This window comes from Terrapene carolina, unplaced genomic scaffold (assembly GCF_002925995.2).
Source record: "Terrapene carolina triunguis isolate 2854851 unplaced genomic scaffold, T_m_triunguis-2.0 Scaffold146, whole genome shotgun sequence".
NCBI lineage: Eukaryota > Metazoa > Chordata > Testudines > Emydidae > Terrapene > Terrapene triunguis.
This window is the reverse complement of record NW_020664497.1, coordinates 1192532-1208801: the sequence shown is the minus strand read 5'-3', so window position 1 is coordinate 1208801 and position 16270 is coordinate 1192532. Positions and strand designations below refer to the sequence as shown.

At 43.1% G+C, this 16270-nt stretch overlaps 1 protein-coding gene across 1 annotated transcript in view; it reads left to right on the top strand.

Annotated features, from left to right (window-relative positions):
* CDHR1 (cadherin related family member 1) overlaps positions 1-16270 on the top strand; it is a 58521-nt gene that overhangs the window by 22051 nt on the left and 20200 nt on the right. The window contains exons 9-13 of the mRNA XM_026653687.1: positions 1091-1169; positions 5790-5890; positions 7778-7981; positions 11289-11441; positions 14246-14410. Coding sequence (XP_026509472.1) covers positions 1091-1169; positions 5790-5890; positions 7778-7981; positions 11289-11441; positions 14246-14410 — 702 coding nt within the window. The remainder of the gene's footprint in view (positions 1-1090; positions 1170-5789; positions 5891-7777; positions 7982-11288; positions 11442-14245; positions 14411-16270) is intronic.

The window sequence follows — 16270 nt, the reverse complement described above, 5'->3', positions numbered from 1 at the left end:
GATTCCATAGCTGCTCATAAAAGGCTGTGTTGGAAAAAGTAGAAGAGCAGGTGGGAAAAGGACAAGTCAGCACAGTATTTTGGCAACAGAAAGGATTAACAGTTGTGAGCCAGAGTTACACTTTGCAACAACTGTGTGACCCACAAGCCAGAAAGTTGCTTCTGCCTTTCCTGCGGATCCTTACATTTTGCTGACACTAAAATGATTGGCATGATCTTGGCTCAGGATGCTGCAGTGAGGATGCTCCCATTCTCAAAGAATGGCACAGATGGCACTGAATATAATCATAATCATCATCACAAGGAAAACCTAAAATAGGCCTTGCAGCAAGGGCTAGTTGCAGCTGATTTCCTGAGCACAGGCTATCCCTTGTTCCAACTAATAATTAGGACGTCCCCTAGGTCTCCTTCAGTCGATCCCTGAACTAACTTGGTCTTGGTCAGCTATATTGCCTGACCAGCTAGCATAGCCCATAAGCCAGAAAACATTCCATTTTGGTAACGAATAGTCCCAGGTCAAGCGCTTGCAGTCCTGCGACATTCCCATCTCCCATTCACCAAATTCAATAGCATGGACATCCCCCATTTTAATCGCCATTTGACTCACACACGAACTGACCTGTCAACATTCAGCATTGCACACTGAGAATTTACCTGACCTTCCATATCAACTCCCAGTGCAGAACAGGAAAGAGTCTACAAGCAGTACGGGCCTCACAATGGCCTGGAACAACCAGTCCCTCTGCTGCAGCACATGGATGGGCAGGTGGGAGTTTTACTGGTAGAAGAGTAGAGGCAAAAGAGCCCCAGATCCCTTAACAGGGGGAGGGTGCCCGCCCCAAAAGCTAACCCTGAGCACACTCCGGGCCTGTAGATCAACTAGTCAAATGGCCTGATACAAAGTCAAGCTGTGACTTATTTTCTGGCAGGAGCATAGGCCCCTGCTGTCATTCTCATGCAGCCACAGCAAGAGCACCTATCACCTGGTTATAGGGGAGGAACTGGCTGGAGAGGATTTTATTAATATTTGCTAGCAATTTGACTGCTCTTTGCTCTCACTACCTAAGCTGTAATTCGTCATTTCTCCCTAGGACTCTGAGGTACTAACAGTCGTTGCTCTTGACGGTGACCGAGGAAAGCCTAATAATATTCATTACTGTCTTGTGAATGGTGAGTAGACACAGTTGGCATGAAATCCTAAGGGATGTCAAAGCTAGACATGACATTAAATCAGAACGTAGCATGCTAGAGTCTAGTAAAGCTGAAGATACCTCTCATGAAATAGGGTCAGACACCTGAAACTATTCCTGGCTCTTGTCTAGCTGGGAGCAGCCCAGAGATTATTCACTGAGTTTTAGTGTTTGCTTCATGGAGCTACATTGCTCATCTTGGAATCATTTATTTTGCTTATTTGTAGTTTAAGAACCAACATTGTGCCTGGCACTTTACTAGACATAAATGATCCCTGCGCTGAGGGACTTTCCCATCTAAACTGGTAGCCAACAGAAGAACACACTGGGAGACCCATGCAACTTCAAGGCCAGCACATTTTATTCACGTTTCCATGTACATTGTAGTGAGATTTCACTAGCAGGAAGTGTGGGAGCAGAAAGGAGAGGAGGGAACCAATCATGGTTCTGGAGTGGGAAGAGATGGGGACTATTCCGGCCACTCAAAGCCCTGGAGGTGGGGGAATAGGTATGGGAGGAAGAACACTGCCTTACTTCCCCGCACCCCCATGCAAACACTGGCCTCAATCAAGAGAGGCCCCTATTCTACACCTTGAGTTTGTGCTGTCAAAATGGAAGGAAACCATAATATGCTATTGTTAATTATTTATGAATAGTAATTATTATTACACTTTTTATTTTAAAATCACTTTTTTGTTTTAAAAAGGAAACCCTAAGCTTCAAAATATGCTGTCTTACAGAATGTACATAATGTCACACTCTGAGTTACCAGTTTCCCTATGGTAATTGGGCAATATGATGTATTGTTGCTTGAAACAACTATTGACTTCAGCTTCTTCTCAGTCAGGCTTTACTTTTCAGGCTTATGAATCTTAATGATTTACTGCCACATACGTCTGTATCATTCAATGTGGTGTCTAATGAACTTTAATGAAGTTGCAGGTATTGCAGATATTCGCAAAACAAGGCATTATTGGACATTTTAAAATGAGCATTAAAGTCAAATTAGAGAGAGAGAAGAATGACTGGGTTTTCATGTAATCAGCCTTTATTTCTGAAGAGGCAACTCTTCCAGGTTTGAGTTTTCTTTTCTTCCAACTGTATTTTCCACTACATGCATCCGATGAAGTGGGTTGTAGCCCACGAAAGCTTATGCTCTAATAAATTTGTTAGTCTCTAAGGTGCCACAAGTACTCCTGTTCTTTTCAGTTTGATTTCCTTGCAGCAACTGTGGACCTGTCCATGAGTGCATGGGCTCTGCCACAAAACCCAATTCATGGCCAGATTTCCATACATGCTGCAGGGCAGGGAGAGGAATATCCAGCGTAAGTCTCCCTTTCAGACGGATGAAGTATTTGCAGCCAAGCTCTTTTCCTGTGCCTTCATTTCCTACCTGCTTTCTTCATGCAGGAGGCTACCTTTATCAGAGGAGATGGGGCAAATATGTGGGCAGCAAGCACCCAAGTGATTCTTATATTTCCAGAAGCTGCCTTCTGCTTCGCTCCGCAAATTAGCCATGTCAGAAAGGGAGCATAGTACAAATGGTGCAATTGATGCTCTGCCCAGACACATGGAAGAGTGGGTTTGCTGAATCAGTACACAGCCCTACCAGCTCCATGAGCCAGCTTCTGCCTGTGAGCCTCAGCGGGTGTTCAGGTCAGAATTTGACCCTATATCCACAGAAGGCCTTTTTACACACTATCATCTTTTAGGAGGTTGAGTTTTTAAATGCCCAGACATCTAAGGCCCCTAGAGATATATGCTGCAGAAGGAATGACTGTTTTGGTTAGATTGTCAGACTTCTCACTTTAGCTGATATTAGTGAGAGCGGTTCTTGTTTTTGCAAAGCATTATTAAGTACTTGCCAATTAAACTGAGAAGGCTCATTTTTATTTCTGTCTGCACATGAAATCAATATGTACAAAAGTGACTGGTAATTTTGAATATCCAACTTCAGACACCTTAATGGAAACTGAATTTCAGCACTTTGTGAAAATCACACCTTTTTAAGGCATTGCAAGCAGGGAACCCAAAATCAACAGTATCCAAAGCACAAATCACTGTTGAAAAATTTGTCCAGTGAATCTCATTCCCATTTTATCCCCTCTTTCTAACACAGAAGTACTGCCTTGTTGAGTTTATTGTGCATCTGGAGGATAGTGTTACATAGAAGGAGAAATGCTGTCGACCTTGCTCCGATCTCCACCCTGATGTAGAATCCCTTCTGTATATTGTGCATATCTCTCTGATCTTTCTTTTGCAAACTAACTATTAGGAACCCCACATCCCTTTGAAAACAGATGGCACAGTTTTGGAAACTTTGGGAAATATTTAGCCCCAGGTGATATATTTTATGCATTTTTCTCTAAACTTTTGACTTTGGTTAAAACAAAAGTCTGTAGACACAAGACAGCATGAGCTTATTTGTACCATGTAACACATCAAAATATTTGTTAATATTTGTAGAATAGACTGATTTGAGAAGTTTGTCCTGTCTGCTATTTTATATTTTATGAATATTGGCTACTGTCCAATGATTCCTGCACCAGCAACTGATGTTAATACAGTGTACACTATGATGAAATAGCTTCAGGGTATTTCCCTCTCTGATCCAAAACTGGACCTATGTTGTGTATCATGAAGCAATCTCGTGCAACACTCAGTTGATTAAATGGAGGAATTAACATGAATTTGATCATGACCACCTTCAGATAGGAGGCATGCATCGTGCAATGAATTTCAAGGGTGATACAGGCAGTGAGATGCAGGCAAGTGACATCCTTGTGGAAGCAAATCTGTGGTGTTTCAGTCATCAGCCAGGCAAGAGTGAAAGTATATAACCGCGGCATTAGAATTCACAAACTTATGAATAAGGCAATGAATGGTTTGAAATGGATTGCAGCTAGTGATTCCATGAACAATGATGTTCTCCCAGAAGATGAGAAGAGATGCTTCTTGGAGAAAGCTCCAAATGGATTGAAGCATTTGAAGATGTAGAGAAGGCACACAGAGAAAACAGTGGAAACACTGAATGCTCTGGCAGGCAGACATCGTGAACAGCATCCAATCACCCTTCCAGCTCATGGATACTTGCATTACCCAAGGAAAAAACTGTTCAGATACATTTCTCTTCTTGGAAAACTATTTAATGGATTTCTCCCAACTACTGATGGATTACATAGCAGCAAAGAGAGAGAAGATAACAAGTCCATGTAGCTTGAGATATTGGTAAAGATTCTTCCACTTGACTTCCAGTATGGTCATGTGAATTATTCTAGATAGGGTTGTGTAAATGTAGCAGAAGACAGACTTCTGGAGGAAGAGAAGTCAGATATATACTATAAGCTAATTGATAATGGGGGAGCAGTATACCGGACTGCCAAACTCTTTAGTGTTGTATGAACATGACATGAGCATCAAGCAATCACTCAACAAGCACTGTGGGAAGCATCAGCATCTCTGCACAAAAGATAAGGCTCTGAGCAAGTATTATCTGACTGCACATTTGTTTTTTTTGCAGTGTTGTTGTAGCCATGTTGTTCCCAGGGTATTAGAGAGACAAGGTGGGTGAGGTAACGTCTGTTATTGGACTAACTTCTCTTAGTGAAAGAGAAAAGCTTTCAAGCTACATGGAGTGCTCCAGAGTTTGATAAAGCCCGAGGGGGTGTTTCATTAGACATTCAGGAGCTCATAGTGTTATGTAGGGATTACATAAGAGTACATTATGATACTTTTGTAATTCACATGATATAGTCATACAAGACATTCTACAGCCCTCTTACCAAGAGTCATTACTGTTATATAAATAGTTTACATGTATCATCATTGTGTTCAGTGATTGTAAAAAGATAATTACATTTGTATCATGGGTGCTTTAGACTTATGCCTCTGGGCAAGCAGATATCATCAGAAATATATGTTTTATAATTAGGGGGTAGAAAGTCTTATCTGCAAAACTTCGCAACTCAATCCATTGCACAAATAATGACAAATATTTTGATGTATTACATGGTACAAATTAGCTCAGACTGTCATGTGATGAGCTCATACTGTTGTGCTTTAATCAAAGGCAAAAAAAGTATGGGAAAATGCATAAAATATCACCTGGGGCAAAATATTTCCCAAACTTTCTAAAACAGTACTATTTTTGAGTACATAGTTGCATTATTAATTGTATTTAGAAGCTTTCTGCCAATTTTGGTTAAAAATTAAATTGCTTCTGAGTTATGGCCATTTGTATGATTTTTTTGCCCAATAATATTTAAACATTACATGATCCAGAAAAACTGCACCACTTCAAGCATCTACATCCACCCCCGTGATGACCACCAGCTATATGCCTAAAATGTGGTAGCAATGAAATTTTTACCTCTTGCTATCCAAAGTGAGTTCAGGCCAGTAAGTTACTACTCCTTGTAGAGGCTGCCCTAGGTGCCCTACCTCACAGTCCATTGTCACTTAGCGGCTAGACAGGAACTACAACTTATTTTTTATACAAAACACTGTACATTTTACTGCTCATGTTTTTTTAGAGCTCTTCTTTTTCAGGAAGTTGGAAAATGTGATCACCATAATCAAATGTCCCTCTCTCTTGTGACAGGAAGTGAAGGATCTTTTGAAATAAATAATACGACTGGAGCTATTTCTGTTATAAAAAACCCAAGCAAACTAAAGAAAGAAGTGTATGAACTAAAAATTCAGGTATGCTCCATAGTTTCCCTGTGCCCGTGATCTACTAGCCATGAATGTCAATCTGTGTTAAAAACAGGTAACATGAACCAAGTCCTAAATGCTACATGTTGTATTTGTATGTTCAAAGGTCAGATCATCACCTCATGTAAATCAGCATAATTTCCCATTGTTTGCCCAGATATTCAAAGTGCCCCCAATTTCCTCTTGGAAATAAAATCTAATAGTTACAAATTAATTCCCAGCTCTACAGTCTTCTTTCTCTTAGGTGATTGTCTGCTCACTCTCTATTTTCAATTTTTATTACTGAGTATGAAAATTAATGAATTATTAAATCCATATCTGCTGGAGTGGATTACTATTAAATCTATAATCATTGAGAGAGTTAGGATAAATGATGCTGAATAGTGGATCATAGCTATTAAATCCATATCCACTTGACTGGGTCTCTAATACAACTTTGACACACACGTCCAAGGTTAGAACTGGAAAGAGAACAGAATTTTAAAGAGACAGGATATGAATGTGACATGCTGCCTAAATTTACACAGGATTCTAATGATCAACATTTTAATGGCACAGGGTCACATCATTAGGCCCTTATCAATTTTTCCTCACACAAACATGCATTGAAAGCAATGGCAATTTTCCTGAATAAGAACTAGATTAAGTCTTTAGAAGGGCCTTGTGACTTAGCCCAAAGATAAATAAATAAATGCTGAATTATTTTATACTAAAAACAATAGTAAAGGGCCAGATTCTTAGCTTGTGTAAATTGGTGGGCTGCTATTGACTTCAAGCTGAGAATCTAGCTCTACATGCTCAGAGATTTAAGACATAAAATCCTCTAGAGAAATTCATGTTAAAATCATGTTGCATCATGCTGTACCATCAAGTCAATTGATGCAAGTGGAACAAAGGTTGAAATATTGGGCCATAATTGGTGTTGGTTTGAAAACTCTTTGACTGAAATGGGTGTACACCAGGGATTAATTTAACCAGTTAGAGTTTGATTCTTCAGTTACTGGTAACCAATTTCTTATACAAAGTAGCAGCCAGAGTTTCCTCTGTAGTGGAAGAAACATCAGAGGCACAGTCAATGAGAAGAGTATTGATTGGGTGAACCTCAACAAGTCTGGTAGTTCAGTTCAGTTTGGTTGCCTGTCCATGGGGTCAGCAAAGCAGGGCTATAAATCTGAGAGCAGTCTCTCGAGAAGGAAATTTCTAGTACTTTCTTCTTCCCATATGCCCCCCAAATACTGCAAAAGCACAGTTCTGCTCACAGTGCTTCAGCACTCATGCCCTCTGCCAGAACCAAGAAGAGCCTGGGTACCTGAAAAATAACCTGGAGGAAAAGTCCAAGCTTTTTGGAACTTCAAAGCATTTTGAGTTCCTATTCACCTTGAACCTTCATTCTGGGCAAAAGTTCAGATCATCTCTTATTTTATGTCAATTGGTAATTCGTCCCTAGAGAGCAGTTTTCATTCTAGGACAGAGGTGGATTGTGGAGCTCTTTTCTGAAGACTTGGCCTTGTGACCAATGCAGGACCATTGGTTTTGTTAAGCTTTTGGATGGCTGAGCACAAATACGACTTTCTGCAAGTTCGTAGCGCTCTAGAGTGAAATCCTGACCTCACTGAAAGTCAGTGCAGTTTGACTTCAATAGAGCCAAGATTCCACCCCTAAGCTTCAGACCAAGGTTTCTAACATGAATTTAAAGATATAGACAAATGTAAAGGCATCAGGCATACTCAACTCATGTACAAAATTACCCTTAATATCAGTGTGATTTGTTCACACAGATTAAGGACCTCTGAGGGCCTGAGAGAAGAAACATTTTAATTGAACTGATAGTTCTCCACAAAGAAAGCACTACAGTTTTTCTTTTACCTATCACAGGCATCAGAAATAAGTCTAGATGGTGATGTGACAGCATATGCTTTTGCCACCGTGACTATAAGGGTCGTCGACCTCAACAACCACCCACCAACTTTCTATGGAGAAAATGGGCCTCAGAATCGGTTTGAATTGACAATGTATGAGCACCCACCCGAGGGTGAAATCCTGAGGGGCCTGAAAATTACTGTCAACGATTCAGATCAGGTGAGTTTGTGAAGAGTATCTATCTAGTCTGGCTGTCTAAGGGTTTTCTGCAGCACCTTTCACTGTAATATCTGGACACCTAAATTTTGGGGAGGACCAAGGATAGGTTATTAGTATTATAATACGATTGCCCACTAACAGTGTTGTGAATGCTTAAAAGAGAGATACGGTCTATTGGCTTGAACCCCATGAGTTCTAACCCCAGCTCAGAGATTGACTCCTGCTGGGCCTAAGGTCTTGTCTACACTATGTGGGAAAGTCGATCTAAGCTATGCAATTTGAATTACGTTAGTAGTGTAACTCAAGTTGACGTAGCTTAGACCTACTTACTGTGGGGTCCACACTATGCTATGTCAATGGGAGACGCTCTCCCGTCGACTCCCCTTACTCTTCTCATTCCGGTGAAGTACAGGAGTCGATGGGAGAGTGATCTGCGGTCAATATATCGGGTCTTCACTAGACCCGCTAAATTGACCACCGATATATCAATCACCACTCATCGATCCCCCCCAGTAAGTGTAAAAAAGCCCTTAGACATTTTAGGCCCTATTTACAATCTCAAATTAGTTTTACCACTAGTATAACTCCATTGAGTTCAGTGGAGTTACGCTTGATTTACAATGACATGGGATCAGCATCAGACCCTTCACCTCTCTCACTTAGTTTCTCCATATGTAAAATGGGGATAATACATTCTTGCATAACTCTTAGAGGTAATAGGAGGACTACTTAGCATTTTACAACTTCAAAATGCTTTACAAATAGTAGCTTTATTACTGCTGTCTCCCACAACCTTATGGAGACAATACAGTCCTTGCCCCTTTCATTGTTTCTGTTAGTAAAACCTATAACTTATCATTCTTCTGGCCTTTATCCTTTACCATGAGTTGCAGTGCATGGTTTGATAAATCTTATACCCCAAGAAGAGCATCCGATAGCCAGACAAGGGAGAAGAAGAAAGACTCCATGAAGCCCACTTGGGACCTCACCCTGTAGTTCTAACCAACCTAAGAAGTACTTATATACTATGGCAATAGTTGCTATAGGAAACCTTAAGTTAGCTACTGTACCACTGGCCTCCATTTGAGTTAGCCTGAGGTTTAGGGAGTGACAACATCCCAGAACTGTATTCTGTTAACAGCAATGCTCTTATGTCACTGTACTCAGGATTGTGCTGTTACTATTGTACTGCTATCAAACCCAATGGCTTCCCCCTGCTGCTCTGCAGCAAGCAGATAAATGACTACTTAGGTATGAGTGCCCAGTCAGTCCTGTCATTGTTGCTGCTGCTGCAGCAACAGAAGGAAGCAAACTGAAAAACTGCTATGCTGACTTTTTCTCTACTTGGAGTTTAAAAAAAAAAAGTCAAGTAGGTTACAACCAGACTATAAAATATACAGAAAGCATTTGTACCTATATCGAATACATTTCTGAACATGTTTACTGTTGCACAGTGTCACACACTGTTTTTTTTCTTTTAAAGGCTTAAAGCCAAATTATTCCCCTTCTGCACACACACTCATTCAAGGCAAAATGTAAAGTAAACAATGTTTCTTACTTTACATACTGAGTCCTTGGCTCACTTTGCTTAGTGGTGGCGTGGGATGGAGCTGGAGGTACAGCCTCTAATTTCTGCAAAGCCTGAGTATGGAGTGGAAGCCCATCTGCTCTACGCTCCATGGCTCTTCTCACTATAAGGAAAGACAGCAGCCATGCTTCCACTGGCTCTCCTGACATTCCTGTGCTCTGTGATTGTCCAACTGGGCTCATGGAACATGGGTTGCTCTGACCAGAGGTGGGTTCTGCTAAATTTCTTGACAGAAAGTCACTCAGTTTTGGGAGGAAGCAAACTATGCAGAGCAGCCATCTCCAACACAGCATGGTCCCCCAAAAACCTGTGGAGTCCCATGCATAGGGGATCTTTGCCTGGCTGGGAAGATAGCATTCCACATTGCCACTGCTCTTACTCATTCCATGCACATCAGTCACATCCAGCTGGTATTTGTATGTGTCACTCCACTCTCCACTGCAGGCAAAAATGAGCCAATGGTCTATCCTTTAATTGTGGGAGTTTGGATTCCAGTGCAACACAAGCCGCTGAGCTTGAACCTGAAAATATTCAGATTTGCTTTGGGGATTAACATTGGCTTTCTTCCCTTTGAGATGGGCAAGTTTTGAAGCAGTGACTGCCCAGGCTTAGTCCACCTATGTGTACATCAGCAAGTGGGGGCTGTCCTGTTTCTACATCACCACTACTAGAAGTACTGCATCCTGGAGGGACATCAGTATCCGCCAATCGGTGATTGTGGCTGGTGGCGATAGTTGGGAATCACAGCTGTTGAGAGATTGGTACCTGCTATTAGTTAATAAATCACATTCAGCTCATCTTGCCCCATCCTCTATAGGAACACATAAATGTCTGCCAGGTTAATGGCTAAAACGGCAATCTGTATGAACCTTCCTTTTTTTACCATTCCCCTGCCGTGTTCAGATAAAACTTGACAGAATTGTTCTGGTGTCCAATAGCTTGATCCTTTATCACAGTGCATGGCAGAATGCCTCCAGGTTAATGCCTTTTATATATGACTATTGTTCAGTGATTTCACTTGTTTTCCACTGTTCCACCACTGGGTCATCCTTTACCTCCAGTCACCTGTTCTCTGCAGGTTAGAGGGAGCTTCCTAAACCAAAAACAATGAGACAAAGCAGTGCAGCACATAAAAAGCTTCATTGCTCTATATACACATACCTACAGTACTGACTAAACTCACTAAGTCCTGTCCAGCAATGCATCAATCACACTGCAAAAAGCACAGGATGGATTCTCTGGAGACCCTTGCTTCTTTGGTTGTTATAAAATCCTGGTCAGGAAGATGGAAGGGATAAACCTTACCAGAATCACCAATCTATGTGCTCCTGGTTCCTTGGAACACAACCAGCTTAAGGGACACAAGCCTTGAAGCTTAGTCAAAGCCTCTTTCTCACATGAATTGCCCACCTAGCCAGCCCTAGTGCAGTGTTTTTCCATTGTAATTGGAGGAATAATTAATCTTTTTTTTTTTTTTTAAAAGCCACGTGTGCCCTGTGACCAGAGCTGCAGCGATTACTTTAGTAAGCCTCTTAGCACTCTCTTACCCAGGAGATGGAGAACAGAAGGTTCTAAGCAGTCAGACACACATTCTAATTATACACATACTGAATAAAAACGGAGCCTATGCCATGCAACAGTAAATGCAGCCTTGCTGCTGAAAGCAAAGCAACATCACTTTGTACTGCTTTTACTTTCATACCTATGCTTTGTTCCCAGGGGGCCAATGCTAAATTCAACCTCCGGCTAGTTGGACCCGGTGGCATTTTCCGAGTTGTTCCCCAAACAGTGCTGAATGAGGCTCAGGTTACCATAATAGTGGAGAACTCTGCTGCCATAGATTATGAGAAGTTCCAGTTGTTAACCTTTAAGGTATAGTATGTTCCTTTTAAAAGGTTCATATACGTGAGGGTTTTTGACTTCTGGTTTCAACTGGGGCTGTGTGACTGAATGCTAATGCTGTTATAGCCCTGTAAATGAAGCTCACCAAGCCAAATTCTTCCCTCAGGTCATTGACTGCTGTGGTGTTTAATGAGTGTGACTGAGGACCGTGGGCTATCTTTGGCCCAGTGAATGCAAGGAGTTCTAGCTGTTACATCTGTATAGAAATTTCATTTTGTGATGTTTCTGAAGCACTGTAGACTATGCACATCAGGGTGACTATTTCACTTATGCCAATAAGCTCATTAGATGCAATCCTGGCCCCACTGATTTTAGTGAATCCAGGATTTCACCTACTCACACTTAGGCCATGTGGCACATGGTCTTGCTTTACAGTGTTATTGCTGGAACTGGTGGAAGACCCCAGCTGATGGGTAATTACTTTTCTATTGTAGCTCATTGCCTTCAGCACCTTGTTACTCGTAAAATATTTTATCCAAGTTATAGTTCGGTACTCATGGGCTCTGCATGTTTTGTATACAAAGAGGCAGTTTCTGTAATGATTAGAGGGAGTGGTGTGGGAGTCAGATTTCCTGGGTTCTATGCCCAGGATTTGCCATGTGACCTCAGCAAGTCACTTCACTGCTGTGTCTCATTTCCACCATTTGTCATGTCTGTTTGTAAAGCACCTGGTGCTCCTTAGATTCAAGGTGCTCTAGAAATACAACATATTATTATTGTATTCAGATGGAAGCTTCATGACCAATTATAAAGCATTGCCCAAATCAGTTATAAGTAGTGCAGATTTATTCATGGTAAGTTACTATAAGACCACTAAAGAAATCACACAGCTCATGAATACCTTGAATTCTATATTGAACCAACCAGCTCATGAACACTGAAAGAATTCAGCTGAATCCTATTGCAATGAACACCAAAAGTTGTAATTACAAGTGAAGAGGATTTTTTTATTCCTTATGAGATCTCTCACTTTGTTTGGATAAAATGATTTGCACAAGAGTTTTAAAATGAACTGCACAGATTTTGCTAAAAATACAAAGCCTGTTTCTAAATTCCCTATTGGGAAAGGACGGTGGTGGGAAAATCAGATATCCAGGTTTGAAATATGCCAATTTTTTTTCAAACAATTCACTAGCTGTCTTATATACTTGACAAGTTCAAGCCACTTGCTACCCCCACTGCCAGAGTGAGTTCTTTCAGTTAACATTTTGGACAAGATTTGGGCTGGTTTCTGTTCTAATGCCTATCCCCAACAGTTCATCAAAACTGTCTTACCTTCCCTAATCAGTGATTAACTCCTTCCCTGCTAGTTTACTGTTGCCCATTAGCATACCATAGAAATCAATGAAACATTAGTCTGCCCTTTGTGTATACAGCAGCATGCCAGGTCCATTCTCCAGGATGTAGGTGGAAAGCATGACACCCAAGGAGTGATCTAGAATTATTTGACCAGAACACATTCTGAGGAATTGACAAAGACAATGGCTCAGTGGAGAATTTCTGCCCTCCAGTTATCACAGTGATTCACCCATTTGCTAGATTCCTCAGTTCTCCTGGATACCCAGTTAGCAGCACAGTGGCCAGAAACATCTTTTGTTTTCAAATGACCAGACAAATGAGCCCACTCCTCTAGTCCTGGAGCCCATTGTAACTCAGGCATTTGACACCTCCAAACTGGACTGTTACAATTTAAATTTACAGTGGTGAATCTAGAAGGCCACTTAGCAGCTAGATCAGGTGCAGCATGCAGCTGCTTGCCTCTTCAGAGGGGCAGAATGATAACATATCGCACTGGCTGTGCTCTGTCTAGCTGCCCTGGTGCAGTAGTTCATTTCAACATGGAATTCAAGGTGCTGGTCACTATCTAATAAAGTCCTAATTGCTCAGGCCCGGTAGTCACAAAGCCTGTCTCTTCCCCTAAGCTTCACCAGGACACCTACACTCAGAAAGTATGATTCAGAGAGGTTCAAGCTCAAGGGAATTTGGGCTAGGAGTTCTCATTAGTGGAACCTCTGGAATTTGATCCTGCTTTTAAATACACGAGTCCCAGCCTGGCTGTGTTTATGGCGAGATGTAAAATGCATTTTTTGTTCTAGGCTTTTCAATGACACCACGTTCTGCAGGCTCTGATATTTTATCTAGTTGCTGCTGTCTCCCATCCTGAGTCTATCCAAGGAAGTTAAGTCACCCTCTGTGAATAGCTGCAGAACACTGAAGTGGTACAAATAATCTGATGAATTTAGCCTCTGTGTCTGCAAAATGTTCACCAGCAGATAATCATTTTATCCATCATTCAAGCTAATTCAATGTATTTGAGGCATTTTTTAAAAAAAATTGGAACAGTTCTCTGCAGATATTTGATTTTCAATATGCACTGTCTGAGCTATGCTGGAAACTGTGATTAGTCAGACAGTCAGGCAAGCACTTCTACTGTAAATAATGACACATACAGATTTAAAATTTGGTTTCTGCACATTATTGCAGAGACAAATTTGAAATTCCCTTCCCACAAAAATTCAAGTGGATTGCTCAGACTTTCAAGGAAAGCAAACACAAAGTGGGCACAGACATGGCTGAAGTTTATTTTAAAATGTTTATCAATTTAAAAAATGAGTTTGATGTTTGCATGATTTGCCCAGTTACACAAAGCATGCTTTCCTTCTTGTGGTGTTGGTTTCCATTCTAACTGGGATAAAATGCACCTAGGCATAGTGATAGATGCCTCCCAAATACTTGCAATAATAATAGTAGAATTCACTATTTTATCTTCTTAGCTTCTTGCCATAGAGGTGAACACTCCTGAGAAATTTAGCTCAACGGCGGATATAGTGATACGTCTCTTGGACACCAATGACAACGTCCCAAAGTTCTCATCTGACTATTACATTGCCAGGATTCCAGAGAATTCCCCAGGGGGGTCCAACGTAGTGGCTGTAACAGTAAGCTTTATTCAGTCTTCCAGAGATGTAACTGATCTAACTATCTGTCTATGGAAACTGCCAAAGCATGTCAGTGGCTCTGTCCTCCTAATAACTTTTTATTCTTTACAAGCAGGGCCGGCTCCAGGCACCAAGCACCCAAGCTGGTGCTTGGGGCGGCACCTGGAGGGGGGCGGCGCGGCGCTCCGGCCACCGGGGAGAGCGGGGCCACAGCCGGGCTCGCCGCCCTCCCCCCGGCGCTCTGGCCGCCCTCCCCCCGGCTGCCGGGGGGAAAGCCGAGCCCCAGCCGGGGGCCCTGCGCTCTGGCCGCCGGGGGGAGAGCCGAGCCCCAGCCGGGGCTCGCCGCCCTCTCGCCGCCCTGCCCCCGGCGCTCTGGCTGCCGGGGGGAGAGCGGAGCCCCCGCTGGGGCTCGCCGCCCTCGCCCCGGGGCTCCGGCCGCCCTCCCCCCACCGTGGGGGCGGGGGGTGGCCGGAGGCTTTTTTGCCTTGGGCGGCAAAAAAGCCAGAGCCGGCCCTGTTTATAAGCTCTATTCTACTCCCATGCTGAAGTCAATGGGAGTTTTGTCATTGACCTCAACATGGGTGGGAGTCATTCCTGTGTTTGTTGGCTGCTCACCTGCTGAAACATCTTTAAATCAATGAATAAAAGAAAACCTGCTCCTGCAGTCTCATAACTAAGTGCATTTGGGATCAAGGCCATATGGACTCACAGCTATCACCATACCCAGAGTAGCAGGTATATTAAGCTCTAATGTGTAGAGCCACTCAGTGTCTGATATTGTTATGTTAGCACACAATGCTCAGCAAGGTAGCTGTTGTTTCAGCAAAGCCTTTTCAGACAATGTGTCTGAAGTGCCATTTTTATTTTATTTCATGTGGTTTTTTAAGCCCCAAAAATGTCACACACTCCAGCTGAAAGATTCAGTGATAGCTGAGCGAGGCTGGCATTGTTGTAAGAAAGACTTGGATTTGATTGAGGTTGAACAAAAAGAAAGGAAAATGGCTGCTAGTGAATTTCTAGTCCCATCTTCCATAGATTGCAAAGATGACATGATTGCTACATGCATAATTATGCTGTTCACGAGCAAGACTATAAAAATGCACCAGATTTGGAAAAGAATGACCCCAATGTAAGAACTGCTTTCGTGTGTTCAGAAATGGGAAGAGTTTGTTTATACATTACCAATATCTCACACTGTCAGAGGAAGAAAAGCAAAATGTTCAAGACCCTGTGAGCACTGAAGAAACATTTCCAGCCCAAAAGGAATGTTATACATCTGTTTAATACAACCACTAGAGTCAGAGCTAGAACCCATAGATCAGTATGCCACACAAAGCTGAGGCAGTCGACAGCCACATGTAAATTTGGGAGTGATACAAGATCCCGTAGGGCTGGGCACCAGAGACATAGATGCCTGAGGCAGGATGCTAAGGGAGCCCAAACTAGTCAGTGTCAGGGCCGGCTCTGGCTTTTTTGCCGCCCAAGGCAAAAAAGCCTCCGGCTGCCCCGCGGGGGGGGCGGCCGGAGCCCCGGGGGGAGGGTGGCGAGCCCCGGCGGGGGGAGGGCGCCGGGGGGGAGGGCGGCCGGAGCCCCGGGGCGAGGGCGGCGAGCCCTGGCGGGGGCTCCGCTCTCCCCCCGGCAGCCAGAGCGCCGGGGGCAGGGCGGCTCGGCTCTCTCCCCCCCTCCCCCCCCCGGCGGCCAGAGCGCCAGGGGCAGGGCGGCAAGCCCGGCTGTGGCCCCGCTCTCCCCGGCGGCTGGAGCGCCGCGCCGCCCCCCTCCAGGTGCCGCCCCAAGCACCAGCTTGGGTGCTTGGTGCCTGGAGCCGGCCCTGGAGTCAGTGTGCTGCAGAGGCAGTGAAAT